An 18,143-nucleotide genomic window follows, 5' to 3' on the forward strand; every position below is an offset into this window, starting at 1 on the left:
GAGAAGGAGAGAGACAAGGAGGGGTGTACAGTGAGAGCAAGAGAGAAACGGGGAGAAACACGAACGGGAGGATAGAGATGTGCGAGGGATAGCGAGACGGTAAGAGAGAGAAAGAGAAGAGATGAGCTGTCACACAGGAGTTCTAAAAGAAAGGCCTGACTATCAGCACAGGAAGTCATGTTATCTATGGGGGGAGGGGAGAAGGACGGGGGAGTGGTGAGGGATGGGGAGGGGGAGGTAGAGAGGGAGGAGGGGACAATGTATAGCTGGGGGAGGACTTTGAGGCAAAGTGAACTGTTAACTAACTTCATCAAGGTAAATGTGACTTGAATGTGTTCTTCAGAAGCTGATGACATTAGTCTAAACTGAGAGAGGGGTCAAAGATAACTACAGAGCTAGGAGAAGAGTGATGAATGGTGGGGGGGTCACTAAACCATACAGGAGTCCTTTTTCTCCCCCCCTCCCCCTCTAATCTGTCTGGTGAAAGGTCAAATGCCATCGGTTGATTTAAGGAAATGTGTGTGCGCGTGTGTGTGCATGTGTGAAGGGAGGGGGGGCAGGAGGACTAAGACCCTGGCAAACACATCAGCACATCCCTGACGGGCATAGCCCACAGAGCCCTGCATCAGTAGCCAGTCATGTGTATGTGTGCTAAAATTTCAGTGAGTGTGCTAACATTTCAGTGTGTGTGCTAACATTTCAGCGAGTGTGCTAACATTTCAGCGAGTGTGCTAACATTTCAGCGAGTGTGCTAACATTTCAGCGAGTGTGCTAACATTTCAGCGAGTGTGCTAACATTTCAGCGAGTGTGCTAACATTTCAGCGAGTGTGCTAACATTTCAGTGCGTGTGCTAACATTTCAGTGCGTGTGCTAACATTTCAGTGCGTGTGCTAACATTTCAGTGTGTGCGACTGTGTACCCATACTTCTGTGTTGGCAAGTTGCTGCTTGAATAACGATGGGCGCATGATTGTACAATTGTGTGGGCAAACTTTTTTGTGAGTAACTTTGATAGTGTGTGTGCATGGATATGTGATATAGCTATGTCTGTGTATACGCGTGTTTGCGTAAGAGTGACTACATACGTCTGTGCGTGTGCCAGTGTCAATAAGTGTGTTTGTCTGTGTAGAACTGTGTGTATTCGCCAGCATCAGAGAGGAAAGGTCAGCCAGCGCCGGGTAGGCAGCACAGGTCTCGGCTTTCACTCTGCCGTCAGTGCCTGAGTTATAAATAGCAGGCAGGCAGCGAGCTGGCCGCCCATGTGGGGACCTGACAGGCAGCAGCCACATCCACCTGGACTCTGACCCACGGCCACAGCCAATCCCGAGAGAGCCAAGCTTCCATGTCAGCACAGCAAGATTGGATGAAGCCAACTTGTCTTTGTGTCACCTCAGCCACTCTCCTCAATTCACCTGTCCTGCCTACAAGACATTTCCACAGTCTATCAAGTTGGTTGATGTTTGATCCGCACCTGAGGTTACCATGTGACAAAATACCTTGTTATCTATGCTGGGAGATAATATTTCTTTATTTTTTAAAATAAAAAATCTAAAGAAATGTGTAATTTGCATGAATCATCAGGATATTGTAGTACACTGAGGCACTCAGACCTCAAACAGCTCACATTACACCAAGGGTGAAAATACACCACCTTATGAAGATGCTATCCATCAAAGACAAACGTATTCTTTCAATATCATTTATAGTGTTCTTATGAGAGAAAACAAAAAGAAGAGACAGAGCGAGAGAGAGAGAGAGAGAGAGAGAGAGACAGAGAGAGAGACAGAGAGAGAGACAGAGAGAGACAGAGAGAGAGAGAGAGAGAGAGAGGAGAGAGAGAGAGAGAGAGAGAGAGAGAGAGAGAGAGAGAGACAGAGAGAGAGAGAGAGAGAGAGAGAGAGAGAGAGAGAGAGAGAGAGAGAGAGAGACAGAGAGAGAGACAGAGAGAGAGAGAGAGAGAGAGATAGAGAGAGAGCGAGAGAGAGAGATAGAGAGAGAGCGAGAGAGAGAGACAGAGAGAGAGAGAGAGACAGAGAGAGAGCGAGAGAGAGAGACAGAGAGAGAGAGACAGAGAGAGAGAGAGACAGAGACAGAAAAAGAAAGACAGAACTCCTCAGACTGTGACAGTGGGGGTTGATGATTCAACAGGTCTCTTCTGGTCCAAACTGAAAAATTCCACTGCACCAGCACAGAGGGTGGACAGGGGGCGCTGTAATGTCAAAATGCTGCTCCCTGCTCTTGTGCAATGTCACACCAAGGGCATTCCTCCTTGCCATCGCAGCTTCTCTCTCTCCTTCTCTTCTAGCACACTTTAATGTCCTCACTGTCCTGTAAAGAGTTAAAGCAAGTAAAAGTGCACCATCCACTACTCACTGGCTCAGTCTATTCACCAGGCCCTTCATAGGGTTGGGGTGCATCTCCTTGGCAACCGGCTCACAACAGCAGGCCCCATTTCATTTGATGCTCTGGCAACAAAATGGCTGCTCCACTGCCAGTCATATGGACAGCTCCATCACATCAGCCCAGAGCTGGATGGTACCGTGGAAGTACCGTGGAACATTCACAAGGAAGGTGGCAGATAGAAATAGAATGAATAGAGCCCACTCCATCTCCGTGTGCTTTGAGTTTCTTACCCCAAAGCGTCACTTCTTTTTTGGAGTGTTAAGAAAATGCTAAATAGAGTGGTGAAAAAGAACACTTATATGCAAAGTAACAACTTAGTATCTATCGCCTAGTATTTTCTAAACAGAATTCATGCGCATCCTTTGACATCCTGTGACACTAGAGAGCACTGAGCTACCAACACACAAACGTCTTTCTGACAGTCGTTTTCTCTCAGATTGAGGCGGCCTACACTCATTGTTTCCTGCCCACACCTCTTCATTCCATGCGCATGAGAAAGCTGCATCTACCGAGCAGGCAGACTACTGTCCTGGTTCATCCCTATCATGCAGACAGCAGACTTCAACATCCAGCCGTTTCATTTCACAACAACAGTACTTCATCAGGACAACTTCACTGTGCAGCAGGACAACTTCACTGTGCAGCAGGACAACTTCACTGTGCAGCAGGACAACTTCACTGTGCAGCAGGACAACTTCACTGTGCAGCAGGACAACTTCACTGTGCAGCAGGACAACTACACTGTGCAGCAGGACAACTTCACTGTGCAGCAGGACAACTTCACTGTGCAGCAGGACAACTTCACTGTGCAGCAGGACAACTTCACTGTGCAGCAGGACAACTTCACTGTGCAGCAGGACAACTTCACTGTGCAGCAGGACAACTACACTGTGCAGCAGGACAACTTCACTGTGCAGCAGGACAACTACAGAAGCTTATGTTGTAGGGCAGGTCAACTCAATGGGATGGCGCTTCTCACATCAGCACGTCACATTCAAACCTCAAGCTCCAAATTCTAGTCAATTCAGTCAAATCTAGTCAAGTCTAGTCAATTCAGTCAATTCTAGTCAATTCAGTCAATTCTAGTCAATTCAGTCTAGCATGCTGGGAGCAGATACCCCATCAGTTGTCGGGTGTGTGTGTTGAAGTGGGGAGGGGGCGTCATCTTCCCACTTCCTGTGTTCTGCTCTGCCTAAACAGCAACCCCTGATAACGCCCATACATTTATCTCTGTGCCACAGTCCTCCAAACTCCTAACCCCTCACCTCTCCATGTAAATGGCCTGACAAACGTTAGCTTGAAGATAGGGGGTTTAAGTATCAGACAGGAGCTTGAAAAGTCAACGGGTTCTTTCATTTATTCATTCAACCCCATTTTCCCCTCAAGGCCTTGTTGACCATTGGTGTGTGGGCATAACAGACCAAATTATGCCCACTGAATTATGTATAAATTGAAGATTAATCTGTATTCTTAGTCATTTCTGGTAATAAAAAATAAAAAATTACCCGGCACCACTGAGGGGGAGGGTCTTTGCGACTGTACCGTGCCATGATTGGCTTTGTATTTATGTGTATTGTGTTTTTCTTTGAGGCATTCAGACATTTTTGGGGAGAGAAAAAAACAATGCTTTCCCTCTGGGATTTGTTTGTTCACTGAGTATCGTGTTTTATATCAACTGCTAGGCTATTCTAAAGGGCGCGTTTGCAGTTGGTGACAGGTGCTAACGCTGGGATTTGTGCTGGGTTTGTGTGGCGGGAGCAGGACTGCACATGTGTTTGGGTGGTGCTGCTGTCATAACTGGGAAGGGTATTGTTTACAGAGAGGCTTAAAGACCAAAACCTTAGTCTTGGTAATACTCTCAGCCTTCCTTGGCATACAATCTTTACACAGTCCATGGCATTTCTTGTGAGATAAATAGTAATTTTCTAAAGCTTGAAGGGGGAAAAAAACTGTACAGGTGAACTACCCGGGTAATGAAACGTCTACTGTACAGGTGAACTACCCGGGTAATGAAACGTCTACTGTATAGGTGAACTACCCGGGTAATGAAACGTCTACTGTACAGGTGAACTACCCCGGGTAATGAAACGACGTCTACTGTACAGGTGAACTACCCGGGTAATGAAAAGTCTACTGTACAGGTGAACAACCCCGGGTAATGAAATGTCTACTGTACAGGTGAACTACCCGGATAATGAAACGTCTACTGTACAGGTGAACTATCCGGGTAATGAAACGTCTACTGTACAGGTGAACTACCCCGGGTAATGAAACAACGTCTACTGTACAGGTGAACTACCCGGGTAATGAAACATCTACTGTCCCGGTGAACTACCCGGGTAATGAAACGTCTACTGTACAGGTGAATTACCCCGGGTAATGAAACGTCTACTGTACAGGTGAACCACCCGGGTAATGAAACATCTACTGTACAGGTGAACTACCCGGGTAATGAAACGTCTACTGTACAGGTGAATTACCCCGGGTAATGAAACATCTACTGTACCGGTGAACTACCTCGGGTAATGAAACGTCTACTGTACAGGTGAACTACCCGGGTAATGAAACGTCTACTGTACAGGTGAACTACCCTGGGTAATGAAACGTCTACTGTACAGGTGAACTACCCCGGGTAATGAAACGTCTACTGTACAGGTGAACTACCCGGGTAATGAAACATCTACTGTACCGGTGAACTACCCCGGGTAATGAAACGTCTACTGTACAGGTGAACTACCCGGGTAATGAAACGTCTACTGTACAGGTGAACTACCCCGGGTAATGAAACAACGTCTACTGTACAGGTGAACTACCCGGGTAATGAAACATCTACTGTACCGGTGAACTACCCCGGGTAATGAAAAGTCTACTGTACAGGTGAACTACCCCGGGTAATGAAACGTCTACTGTACAGGTGAACTACCCGGGTAATGAAACGTCTACTGTACAGGTGAACTATCTGGGTAATGAAACGTCTACTGTACAGGTGAACTACCCGGGTAATGAAACGTCTACTGTACAGGTGAACTACCCCGGGTAATGAAACGTCTACTGTACAGGTGAACTACCCCGGGTAATGAAACGTCTACTGTACAGGTGAACTACCCCGGGTAACGAAACGTCTACTGTACAGGTGAACTACCCCGGGTAATGAAACGTCTACTGTACAGGTGAACTACCCGGGTAATGAAACGTCTACTGTACAGGTGAACTATCTGGGTAATGAAACGTCTACTGTACAGGTGAACTACCCGGGTAATGAAACGTCTACTGTACAGGTGAACCACCCCGGGTAATGAAACGTCTACTGTACAGGTGAACCACCCCGGGTAATGAAACGTCTACTGTACAGGTGAACTACCCGGGTAATGAAATGTCTACTGTACAGGTGAACTACCCCGGGTAATGAAATGTCTACTGTACAGGTGAACTACCCCGGGTAATGAAACGTCTACTGTACAGGTGAACTACCCGGGTAATGAAACGTCTACTGTACAGGTGAACTACCCCGGGTAATGAAACGTCTACTGTACAGGTGAACTACCCCGGGTAATGAAACGATGTCTACTGTACAGGTGAACTACCCGGGTAATGAAACGTCTACTGTACAGGTGAACTACCCCGGGTAATGAAACAACGTCTACTGTACAGGTGAACTACCCGGGTAATGAAATGATGTCTACTGTACAGGTGAACTACCCGGGTAATGAAACGTCTACTGTACAGGTGAACTACCCCGGGTAATGAAACAACGTCTACTGTACAGGTGAACTACCCGGGTAATGAAACGATGTCTACTGTACAGGTGAACTACCCGGGTAATGAAACCACGTCTACTGTACAGGTGAACTACCCCGGGTAATGAAACAACGTCTACTGTACAGGTGAACTACCCCGGGTAATGAAACGTCTACTGTACAGGTGAACACCATTAGCAATGAACGGTTTTCTTTCAGTTTCTGTGTTTGGTATGCAAAACAGAAAACCATGTAGAAATCACACCAGGCCTGACCACAAAGACTAAACATCAGCAGGTAGTGATAAACAATGAGAGTTGGAGTGAGTGTGAGTGAGGGTGGGTGTCTGACCTGTGCATGTTGCCGTTGGTGGTGAAAGTCTGTCCGCAGAAGGAGCACTTGTATGGCCTCTCTCCGCTGTGCACTAGCATGTGGCGGTCCAGCGAGCTGGCTGAGCTCAGGGCCTTGCCACAGATGCTGCATGAGTGGTCCGTCGCCCCGTTGTCCGAGTTGTGCTGAGAGAGAGATTATAGAGTATAATTACTACATGTTATGGTTATTACTTCCATTACTTTATGTGTACTTGTGAGTAGTAGTGTTACCTGTCGGATGTGCATAGTGAGCTGGTGCTGGGTCATACAGTCCTTGTCACACAGGGGACAGATGAAATCTGTACTGAAGTCTTTGGCTTCCTGTAACACAGTCCCACACAGGAGAAGACTAGAGGTTAGAAACACAGAGAGAGGCGAGATGGGAATATACTGTAAGGTCCCATCCTGACCAGTGAAACTTTAAAATGGTTAAGATTTGATCTTTGGGGTTGGCTCTACGGCAAAAATACTTCCTCTTGGCTTTCGTTACTATGCAGTAAATGGATGGACTGTGGTCGGTGGGGCCTGAAGCACTGATGTTACCATGGGGAAAATCCCACAGGGTCTGCTATCTTAGTCTTGTGCAATTCAACAATGTCATCGAATTATATTATTTTGATGATAAAGAGCAGAATACTGATGTCTTATCTTTCTTCATATCTGCAGACGGCTGACTGTCTCTCCCTCCGTTGACCTGCTAGTCCCAGAGAGTTTGGGATTTGATGCCCATATTGACCCTGTCACTCATTCGCCTGTAGCCCTACTCAGTTACCCGTTGCTTGGTGTGTGTGTTCTCTCTCTCTCTCTCTCTCTCTCTCTCTCTCTCTCTCTCTCTCTCTCTCTCTCTCTCTCTCTCTCTCTCTCTCCCCCTCTCCCCCTCTCTCCCTCCCTCCCTGCTGTTGACACTACAGCTGATCATTAACTGACTGACTGACTGAACAGAACACTACAGGGCCATGGTTCGCACGCACACACACACACACACACACACACACACACACACACACACACACACACACACACACACACACACACACACACACACACACACACACACACACACACACACACACACACACACACACACACACAGAATCTTCAAAAACAATCTCTAGGAAGCACTTCCTTTTCCTCTCGGAGAGGCCTAGCGACGGTGTTGTTTAAACCCTGTGCTCTGCTGGCTTCCACTCAAGTCTGTTTCACAGCCCAACATCTTGCTGCCATCCACTGCATTACAGACGGTTTCTCTCCACACACTCAAGTGGTCTGGAGCTCAACTCCACTGTGTAGTGCGTGGCAACAGAGGTCAAGAAACATCCTTCATCATTCATTCATTCTCCTGTGTGTGTGTGTGTGTGTGTGTGTGTGTGTGTGTGTGTGTGTGTGTGTGTGTGTGTGTGTGTGTGTGTGTGTGTGTGTGTGTGTGTGTGTGTGTGTGTGTGTGTGTGTGTGTGTGTGTGTGTGTGTGTGTGTGTGTGTGTGTGTGTGTGTGTGTGTGTGTGTGTCCGTACTGCAGGATGAAGATCAAGAGAGAGGGAAAGCAGCAGAGTTTCTGTTTCATACCTTGCGGTCTTCATATAGTTCTGCTTAGACTATATCTACCAATGCCTTTCAAATGCAGTTAAAGTGAATTGAGTTTTAGGCTTGCAGCAAAAGATATATAACGACTGCTTGTTTAAAAGGGAAAAGCTCAGCCAGCCAGACAGACAACGTTTTCTCTGCTACTCGTTCTAAACCACAGCCCAGTGTGAACTCTGCAAGCTGGCCACTAGTGAAAACCTCTTCACTCGCTAGCAAGCATTGACCATACAGCTGTGTGCGGCCCATGCTAGAGCTGACATAATCTGGTGAATTACATAATCGTCTGTAAGCCGGTTTCCTCAAGGGGCGAGAGCCTGAGAATCAGGCCACTCCTGCTAAAGGGAAGTGAAGTACACTATGTATGACAAGGGTGGGTGGGCCTAAAGCTCTGGTTCTGGATGGCTCTTGTTCCAGGCTGCGTGTGTGTGTGTGTGTGTGTGTGTGTGTGTGTGTGTGTGTGTGTGTGTGTGTGTGTGTGTGTGTGTGTGTGTGTGTGTGTGTGTGTGTGTGTGTGTGTGTGTGTGTGTGTGTGTGTGTGTGTGTGTGTGTGTGTGTGTGTATGCATGCTTCATAACTGACACCTGTTTGTCCTACACCCGCTACGGGCCCCAATCCCAGGCTTTAAAAGGAGCCATGTGACCCAGTCCGGGGAAGACAAAAGGGGAATTGAGAGGCAAGTAGAGTTAGGGACCATTTGTTGCTACTCGTTTGAAAACTGACACACACACACACACAAACACACACACACACCACTGTACCTCACTGTTGGCGCCTAGTCAGAAACATCAGGTCTTACGGTAAAGTAATGTAATGTTTTCAACCAGTTTACACTTTCACTTTCTATATGTAGTGTTGTGTCTCTCTTGTGATGTGTGTTTTGTCCTATATTTATATCGTATTTATTGTTAATCCCAGCCCCCGTCCGCGCAGGAGGCCTTTTTGCTAGGCAATCTTTGTAAGTAAGAATTTGTTCTTACCTGACTTGCCTAGTTAAATAAAGGTTAAATAAAAATAAAACACTTCAAATGTGATTCTAAACAGACTCAGCCTCCCCCTGTTCATTTTGTGTGTGTGTGTGTGTGTGTGTGTGTGTGTGTGTGTGTGTGTGTGTGTGTGTGTGTGTGTGTGTGTGTGTGTGTGTGTGTGTGTGTGTGTGTGTGTGTGTGTACCGTGGTGTTCCTCCGGGCATTGCGGTTGACACTAGGGGGTCTGGGCAGAGTGGTCTTGCTGATGGCGGTGGAGGGTGTGGAAGGCTCCAGGGCTCCGTTGAGCTGGCCTGCATTCATCACCGTCGACAACATGGTGTTGATGGATGACAAGTCCACGCCTTCCTCCTCTGTCATATTCTCTCCATTTTCTCCAGCCGCACCTTCCTCCTCCTCTTCCTCCATCGCTCCGTTACTCCCTGGGAAGAGCGAGGAAACCGCCGTTAGCACACACACACACACACGCAAACACACACAACACACGCAAACACACACAACACACGCAAACACACACACACGCGCAAACACACGCAAACACACACAACACACACAAACACACACAACACACACAACACACGCAAACACACACAACACACGCAAACACACACAACACACGCAAACACACACACACGCGCAAACACACGCAAACACACACAACACACGCAAACCCACACAACACACGCAAACACACACAACACATGCAAACACACACACACTCACACACAGAAGCTAACACACACACACCAGTCGTGCAACACACACATAAGAACACTCAGACATGGACACACAGGCACACACACCACCCTGACCTGTGTGTTTGTCCTGTGTGTGTGTGCAGTCAGGGGTCTCCTGCTTCTCAGAGTGGTCGGTCTCTCCAGCGCTCAGCTCGGCGCTCACTCCTCCCCCCGGACGCGTGTCCTCTGTGGTGCTCTCCATCACTGCAACAACACAAACAGACACACAAACTTAATGACATGGGACAGACACACAAACTTAATGACATGGGACAGACACACAAACTTAATGACATGGGACAGACACACAAACTTAGTGACATGGGACAGACACACAAACCAGGTGACATGGCACAGACACACACACTTAATGACATGGGACAGACACACAAACTTAATGACATGGGACAGACACACAAACTTAGTGACATGGAACAGACACACACACTTAATGACATGGGACAGACACACAAACTTAATGACATGGGACAGACACACAAACTTAGTGACATGGAACAGACACACAAACTTAATGACATGGGACAGACACACAAACTTAATGACATGGGACAGACACACAAACTTAGTGATATGGGACAGACACACAAACTTAGTGATATGGGACAGACACACAAACTTAATGACATGGGACAGACACACAAACTTAGTGATATGGGACAGACACACAAACTTAATGACATGGGACAGACACACAAACTTAATGACATGGGACAGACACACAAACTTAATGACATGGGACAGACACACAAACTTAATGACATGGGACAGACACACAAACTTAGTGACATGGAACAGACACACAAACTTAATGACATGGGACAGACACACAAACTTAATGACATGGGACAGACACACAAACTTAATGACATGGGACAGACACACAAACTTAATGACATGGGACAGACACACAAACTTAATGACATGGGACAGACACACAAACTTAGTGATATGGGACAGACACACACACTTAATGACATGGGACAGACACACAAACTTAGTGACATGGGACAGACACACAAACTTAATGACATGGGACAGACACACAAACTTAATGACATGGGACAGACACACAAACTTAGTGATATGGGACAGACACACAAACCAGGTGACATGGCACAGACACACACACTTAATGACATGGGACAGACACACAAACTTAATGACATGGGACAGACACAAACTTAATGACATGGGACAGACACACAAACTTAGTGACATGTGTCACGGCTCCTCCTCTGCAGTGCAGGGGCGGTGCCTCCTGCAGGCAGAGGAGGGTCGTTAGTGACAGACACACAAACTTAATGACATGGGACAGACACACAAACTTAGTGACATGGGACAGACACACAAACTTAATGACATGGGACAGACACACAAACTTAGTGACATGGGACAGACACACAAACTTAATGACATGGGACAGACACACAAACTAAGAAGGCTTTAGCTAGCTATTAGCATTTTCCCCTGCCCAAAGATTTTTAAGACACTGATGCAACATACACACACACACACACACACACACACACACACACACACACACACACACACACACACACACACACACACACACACACACACACACACACACACACACACACACACACACACACACACACACACACACACACACACACACACACACACACACGATCAAGAGCAGGAGTCAGAAGATGGTAAATTAAGTGAGTATGCAGTGCACTTCACAGTGTGCACTTGAGCATAGGATGGCTTATGGAGTGGCAGGAGGACTTAGAGGGGTTGGGGGGGTTGAGGTTTACACAGGGAGGAGATGGTGGAGGAAGAGGTGGAGGAAGAGGAGGTGTAGGGTGACCTTGTGATTGGGAGAGAGAATACTGACTCGATGCCCAGTGGAAAAGAGTTGATGTCACTAGCTAGATATGATAGCCTGTGTTTTTTTGACACTCACACCTGTTTCGTATGAGACAAGAGAGGGAGGGAGGGACAGAGGGAGGGATGTAGGGAGGAAGGGGTTTAGGGAAGGAGGGAGGGAGGATAGAAACCGTATTTCTTTCCTTCCATTCTCAGCATTGCAAAACTACTTCTCTCTAGTAACAAACCAATCACAGCAGGCCACCAATAGTGTCTATGGTCCATAGATTCAAGTAAACCCATAAGCCCCCACACCCCTACCCACCAAGGTGGTGGCACCTTAATGGGTAGGACAGGCTTGTGGTAATGGCTGGAGTGGAATGGTATCAATTACATCAAACATAAGGGTCCATTAGTTCCGTTCTAGACATTATTGTGAGCCGTCCTCCCCTCGGCAGCCTCCACTGATACCCACTTACCCAAATACACACAGGTTCAATCCCTTGGTTTCTCCATCCTCTCTACACACCCTGTTGCTTGGAGCGCCCAGTCCCCAATGGGAGGGTTTGGGGAGCTAATCTCTCCAACTCCATGCTGGACTGGTGCTTTCTGTACTACCCCCCAGGCCCATCCTGTATCCTGCACACATCCCTAACTATGACTAAGGTAGTTAGTTGGCTATGGAGCTCCAACTAATACAGACAGTGACTGAGACACAGTTAAAGGACAGGGAGGGAGGGAGGGAGGGAGGGAGGGAGGGAGGGAGGGAGGGAGGGAGGGAGGGAGGGAGGGAAGAAAGAAAGAAAGAAAGAAAGAAAGAAGAGGTAGAGCGAGGGGGAGGAGATAAGGAGAGATACAACTGCAGAATAAGCAAAAAAGAGAAGAGAAGAGGGAGGAGAGAAAGAGAGAGGTAGTCAGAAGTCCCCCCTCCTGTTAATTACGGCTTTCCGTTCACAGCCCCACAGGAAGCTCCTCTACGGTCCAGGCCACTTCCTCCTCCTCATGGAGGGGTGGAGTACGTGCTCTAGTCTCTACATGTCTCATTCCTCTACATCAGTTTAGTGTGAGTCACTCAGAAAACCAAAGTGGATGAAAAAGGGAGTGGGAAAGAAAGGGATGGAGGACAGGAGTTGGGATGATGAAGAGAAAAATAGATGAGAGAACAGAGAGGAGAGGAAAGGGAACAAGGGTCTGGGAAACAGACACTGGAGTAGCAGAGAGATAGACAAATACGAGATGAGATGGAGGAGAGGAAGGAGGGCAAAAGGAGGAGAGGGGGAAAGAGTGGGTGAGAGAGAGGTGAGCTTAAAGGCTGGTTATGTAAAGGTAAAGGCTGGTAAAGGCTGGTTATGTTTTTTAGTGACCCATGGGAGGGAGCAGTGACGTGACATCACAGACGGTAACATGGCCTAAGCAGGTGCAGTGTGACGGTCCCCTCTGACAGGTGCAGTGTGACGGTCCCCTCTGACAGGTGCAGTGTGACGGTCCCCTCTGACAGGGTGGGAGGGGTGTGTGTGTCTGCATGTCTCTCACTACATGTCTTGCTGTTACTGCATCCCATGTACAACATATTTGTCTTTTTACATTGACAAAAATGAGTCATGCAGGATTTAACAAACACAACCCTCCCTGGTGTTGCAAGTAACATCATGCACAGACTTACTGAGCCATTTCTAACTACAGTATTGCACCATGCACAGACTTACTGAGCCATTTCTAACTACAGTATTGCATCATGCACAGACTTACTGAGCCATTTCTAACTACAGTATTGCATCATGCACAGACTTACTGAGCCATTTCTAACTACAGTATTGCATCATGCACAGACTTACTGAGCCATTTCTAACTACAGTATTGCATCATGCACAGACTTACTGAGCCATTTCTAACTACAGTATTGCATCATGCACAAATGAATGAAAGCTACTGGACTAAAACTAGTATTGTGGAGTAAGTAGCCTTCAGTAGCCAATGGAGTAGCAGCACTAACTAGTAATACAACTAGTGTGGTCATATCGAATAGTGGGGGGTTGGTTGGCCATGGGTGTGTGGGTGTGTGTGTGTGTGTCGGGGGGGGGGGGGGGGTTGAGAACCTGCTAACCGCAGATCTCAAGCTTAGCCGTGGATTTGTTTTATTTCATTAGCCGAGCATCACCCCCCCATCCTGCACTCTGATTGGTGGATCAAACACTTGGGCAGCACTTTTTATGGCATGCTAAAATGAACTGCAACAGATGGTGGGAACAGGGAAGAAGGAGAGGAGGGGAGGATTGAAAGAAAGGGATAGATGGAGGAAGGAAAGAAGGGGAGAAGATAGAAGGAGGATAAGGAGAGAACGGAAGAGATACCAAGGCATAGAAGGGGCAGTTGAAGAAATGAAAAAAGGGAGAGTGAGAGAGTAAAGCGAGAGAAAGAGAGATTGCACAACGGTTGGGCTATGTTTCCAAATTTCTGTTGTGATGTTTTCAGAGCAGGCGACTGGAGCAGACTGTTGCACTTGTTTGGAGATTCCAACACACGCTCACAGAGCGAGAGTAGAGCGTGTTACAGGAGAGGTGTGCGTGCATGTGTGTGTGTGTGTGCGTGGAGAGGACGGTTGAAGGGGGGCAGCAGTGGCTGCTGTTACTACATCTGTTCCCAGCCATCACTCTCACTCCGGCTTTGACACCCCCCACCCCCCCCCTCCTCCTTATCCCCCCGTCCTACACACACACACACACACACACACACACACACACACACACACACACACACACACACACACACACACACACACACACACACACACACACACACACACACACACACACACACACACACACACACACACACACACCGCGCTGCCTGACGCTGACATCCTGACATTCTTGCACATCCTTGTAAAAAAGAGCAGGGGAGGTCACAATGTGGGAGTCAAGAGAGAAACAACTTTGTGTGTGTGTATGCGCGTTCGTGCATTTGTGTGTGCGTACATGTGCGTGTATGTGTGTGTGAGAGCGAGTGGGGCAGTAACACACAGAGATGGAAAAGTTGCAACAAGAATGCCTCTTCTCTCCTCTCCTCTTGTCGATCCTTGGGCCCCCTCGCACTCCCTTCCTCTCGCAGACCCCTCCCACCTCCATTTGCTCTCCCCCTCTCCTTCCGTCTCTCTCCATCTTGTTTTGTCTGCCTGCCTGCCTGGCTCCTCCCTCTTCCCTCCATCATCTCTCACACTCCCTCTCCTTTTCTTCTTTACTCTTCTCTGTCAACTTCTGTCAACTTCTGTCAACTTCTGTCAACTTCTGTCAACTTCTGTCAACTTCTGTAACTCGGTTTAACCTGAATCTCTAAACATCTGTATCGGTTGATGCATTTAATTTGCAACACTTTATTGTTGTGTTCTTTTATATATTTATATTTTATCTTACTCATGTAGCAAGCTCAGTTCATGAAGTTGGATTGATTAATATAAGTATTAGGTTATGCAATCAATTCTTCCCATTGATTATTGGAAACTGTAGCAATTTGTTTTAGGTTTCAAGCCCTATGTGAAAGTACTCTCAATCAATCAACTTGCAGCAACCAAAGACGTTGACCTAAATATGACACCCGCCACCCCTTTCCCCTTACAGTCAGTCAGCCACCAATCTGGCAACAGCATCAGTCACGTGACAAGGTCAGAGGGGTGGTGGGCTAGAGGGGACACCTCTACCACTCATTGGTGACAAATCACTTGTTCTTGAGTGGGGGGGTGACACGTTTCCACTGCCTTAAAGCCACCCTTCATTCTCCATGACTTTATTCAAATATTAAAAGGTGTTTAAACCTGGGATAACTCTGCCTCGCCTTGATCAACTGAGCCACCTGCTCAGGCTACAGTTCAGTGACTAATACGTTATATAGATTGATAGACGATGGGCCGCGAGCCAAACTGACAGAACTGACAAATGCTCTTCAAAGCAAACAGTGGGGAGATTTGCTTCATCTCTGCACTAACAAAACTGTATTGTTAATAATCCATTCACCTTTTGGCCCTTTTGGTCCTTCCAGACTAGCTAGCTAGGTAAACGAGAGAGTAGAGAGAGATAGCGAGAACCAGGCGCAGTAACCCAGTCCAGTCATTGTGAGATCAGTGATCAAATCAAGGATTGGAGGGAGATAAGCGGAAGGAAGCAACAATGCATTTTCAAAGCATCCCAACGGGGTGTAGTGAAGAGTTATCTCGCGAGAGGATGCGTGTGTGTCTGTGCGTGTGTGCGTGTGTGTGTGTGTGAGAGAGGGGGAATTCTATATCAAGGCTGGAGAGGGAGTGAGGGAGGGAGAGGTGGAGGGATCCGTGACCATATGTTGGCTATTTATTACCTCCCATCCTAACGGTCTCTCTCCTCCTGACACCATGAGAAGTCAAACGTTCCCTCTTAAAGGTCTCTAACCGTCTCTCTCCTCCTGACACCATGAGAAGTCAACGTTCCCTATTACTAGGGGGTTTAGGGTTAAGGTTAGAATTAGTGTTAGAAGCTAGGGTTAGGAGCCAGGGTTCGATTTAGGTTTAGGGTTAAGGTTAAGGTTCGGTTTTAGGGTTAAGATTAGGGTAAGGGTTGGGGGTTAGGGAAAATAGGATTTCGAATGGGACTGAATTGTGTGTCCGCACAAGGTTAGTTATACAAGACTCTCTGTGTGTGTGTGTGTGTGTGTGTGTGTGTGTGTGTGTGTGTGTGTGTGTGTGTGTGTGTGTGTGTGTGTGTGTGTGTGTGTGTGTGTGTGTGTGTGTGTGTGTGTGTGTGTGTGTGTGTGTGATGTGATAGAACCGTAAAGTACAGTATAGTACAGTGGGCCTGCCTGGCCTGCCTGTGTGGATGTGAACTAACTGGCTCGCGTTTAGACAAAGTGGCGGAGCATGACGCTCGCCTCAATCAGAACAGGAAGCACAGACTCCCCAGCCACACGAGAGAGAGCTCTCCACTTCCCTCTCTCTGCCCGTGTTTGTGTGTCTGATTGATGAAGAGTGTTCTCCCTCCCGCCCTACTGGCCCGCTTCTTGTGAGTTTTTAGAGGACCACCCTTCCCCCCGTCATCTGCTATTCTCTCCCCCTCCGGTTCCCCCTCCTTCCCTCACTCCCTCCCTCCTTCAGCTCACACTCAGCTGCCATTACCCATCTTCCCTGCTTCACTTCCTCCTTCCCTTCCATTCCCTCCCTCCCATCTCTCTGGCTACCCTACCCTGACTTGTTGCTCTTACTCACCCAAACACAGATGCAACAAGTAAAGATAATTCACACGCACTTTCAACCACCCACAGCACATCCAGCTACTTGCCTCTAGCTCCCTCTCACAGTGCAAAGGTCAGCATGTCGGTACAGTACTGTTTACATTACAGAGGTAAGGAAAGGAGTGAAGGCATTTAGGGACAGACAGAGACTCTTTTCTTCATCTGCTTCCTCTTCCTCTCAATCCATCGCCAATCCTCCTGTGGCTGTTTTTCCCTTCCCCTCCATCGTCTCCTGTCTACCTCTCTAGCTGTCTCTCTTCATCTCTCTTTCAGCTGCTTCCTCCTCTTTTTCTATTGGGTTACTATAATAGGGTAAGGTTAACCTACACCCAGGGTTGAAATGCTTAACGAGTGCAAGGTTAGGCTATATGGCTGTGTTTAGGTCAAAAATAATGTGTCCAAACTTTGACCGTATCTATCTTCCCATGTGTTGTGTTCAGGTCAATATATTACCTTCGTCTGGGACTCCAAAGAAGCAATGTGAGCTAGCTAAAAACATCAGTTAACTACTCAGAGTAGAGATCAGCTATCAGAGTGGTGTTGATGGGGCTGTGAGGGAGGGAGGGAGGGAGGGAGGGAGGGAGGGAGGGAGGGAGGGAGTACTATTCCACACACACACACAGCTAGCTCACTGTTTATCTTCATTTACAATCTGTAGAAACTATGAAAATAGAAAGGTTCAGAACTGTTGTGAAACATCACAGCACAGTTGAACATTATATGGCAAATATAAATCAAAAAGATAGATGGGAGGGGATGAGGGTTGCTGAACGATGGGACTAAAAACAAACAAACGACAACTATTGTAAAGTATTCTGTGTCCGTAAAATGTATATAGTATATAGTATGTATAAGCTGGAAGTAAAAGCCTAAGTGTTGTTGTCTATTAGTTTTGTCCAATTAGGGATGGGATGTTAGGGTTAGGGGAAGAAATGAAAGGAAAATATCAATTTTACTATTTTACTATTTAAAATAATATATACAGTGCATTCGGGAAATATTCAGAGCAATTGACTTTTTCCACATTTTCTCATGTTACAGCCTTATTCTAAAATAAATAAAATAACAAATGTTCCTCATCAATCTACACACAATACCCCATAAGGACAAAGCAAAAACAGGTTTTTATACATTTTTGCAAATGTATATTAAAAAATATTTGAAAAAAATACCTTATTTACTTAAGTATTCAGACTCTTTGCTATGAGACCTAAAATTGAGCTCAGG

At 47.0% G+C, this 18,143-nt stretch overlaps 1 protein-coding gene across 3 annotated transcripts in view; it reads right to left on the reverse strand.

The window, feature by feature from the left end:
* The window catches only part of LOC129823105 (ras-responsive element-binding protein 1-like), a 67,250-nt gene that overhangs the window by 13,285 nt on the left and 35,822 nt on the right, over positions 1–18,143 (reverse strand). For all 3 annotated transcript variants that reach the window (XM_055881862.1, XM_055881864.1, XM_055881863.1), the window contains 4 exons: positions 9,888–10,016; positions 9,262–9,497; positions 6,743–6,832; positions 6,492–6,655 (listed from right to left, as the gene is read on the reverse strand). In XM_055881862.1, the coding sequence (XP_055737837.1) occupies positions 6,492–6,655; positions 6,743–6,832; positions 9,262–9,497; positions 9,888–10,016 (619 nt within the window). The remainder of the gene's footprint in view (positions 1–6,491; positions 6,656–6,742; positions 6,833–9,261; positions 9,498–9,887; positions 10,017–18,143) is intronic.

This window comes from Salvelinus fontinalis, chromosome 25 (genome assembly GCF_029448725.1).
Source record: "Salvelinus fontinalis isolate EN_2023a chromosome 25, ASM2944872v1, whole genome shotgun sequence".
Taxonomy (NCBI): domain Eukaryota; kingdom Metazoa; phylum Chordata; class Actinopteri; order Salmoniformes; family Salmonidae; genus Salvelinus; species Salvelinus fontinalis.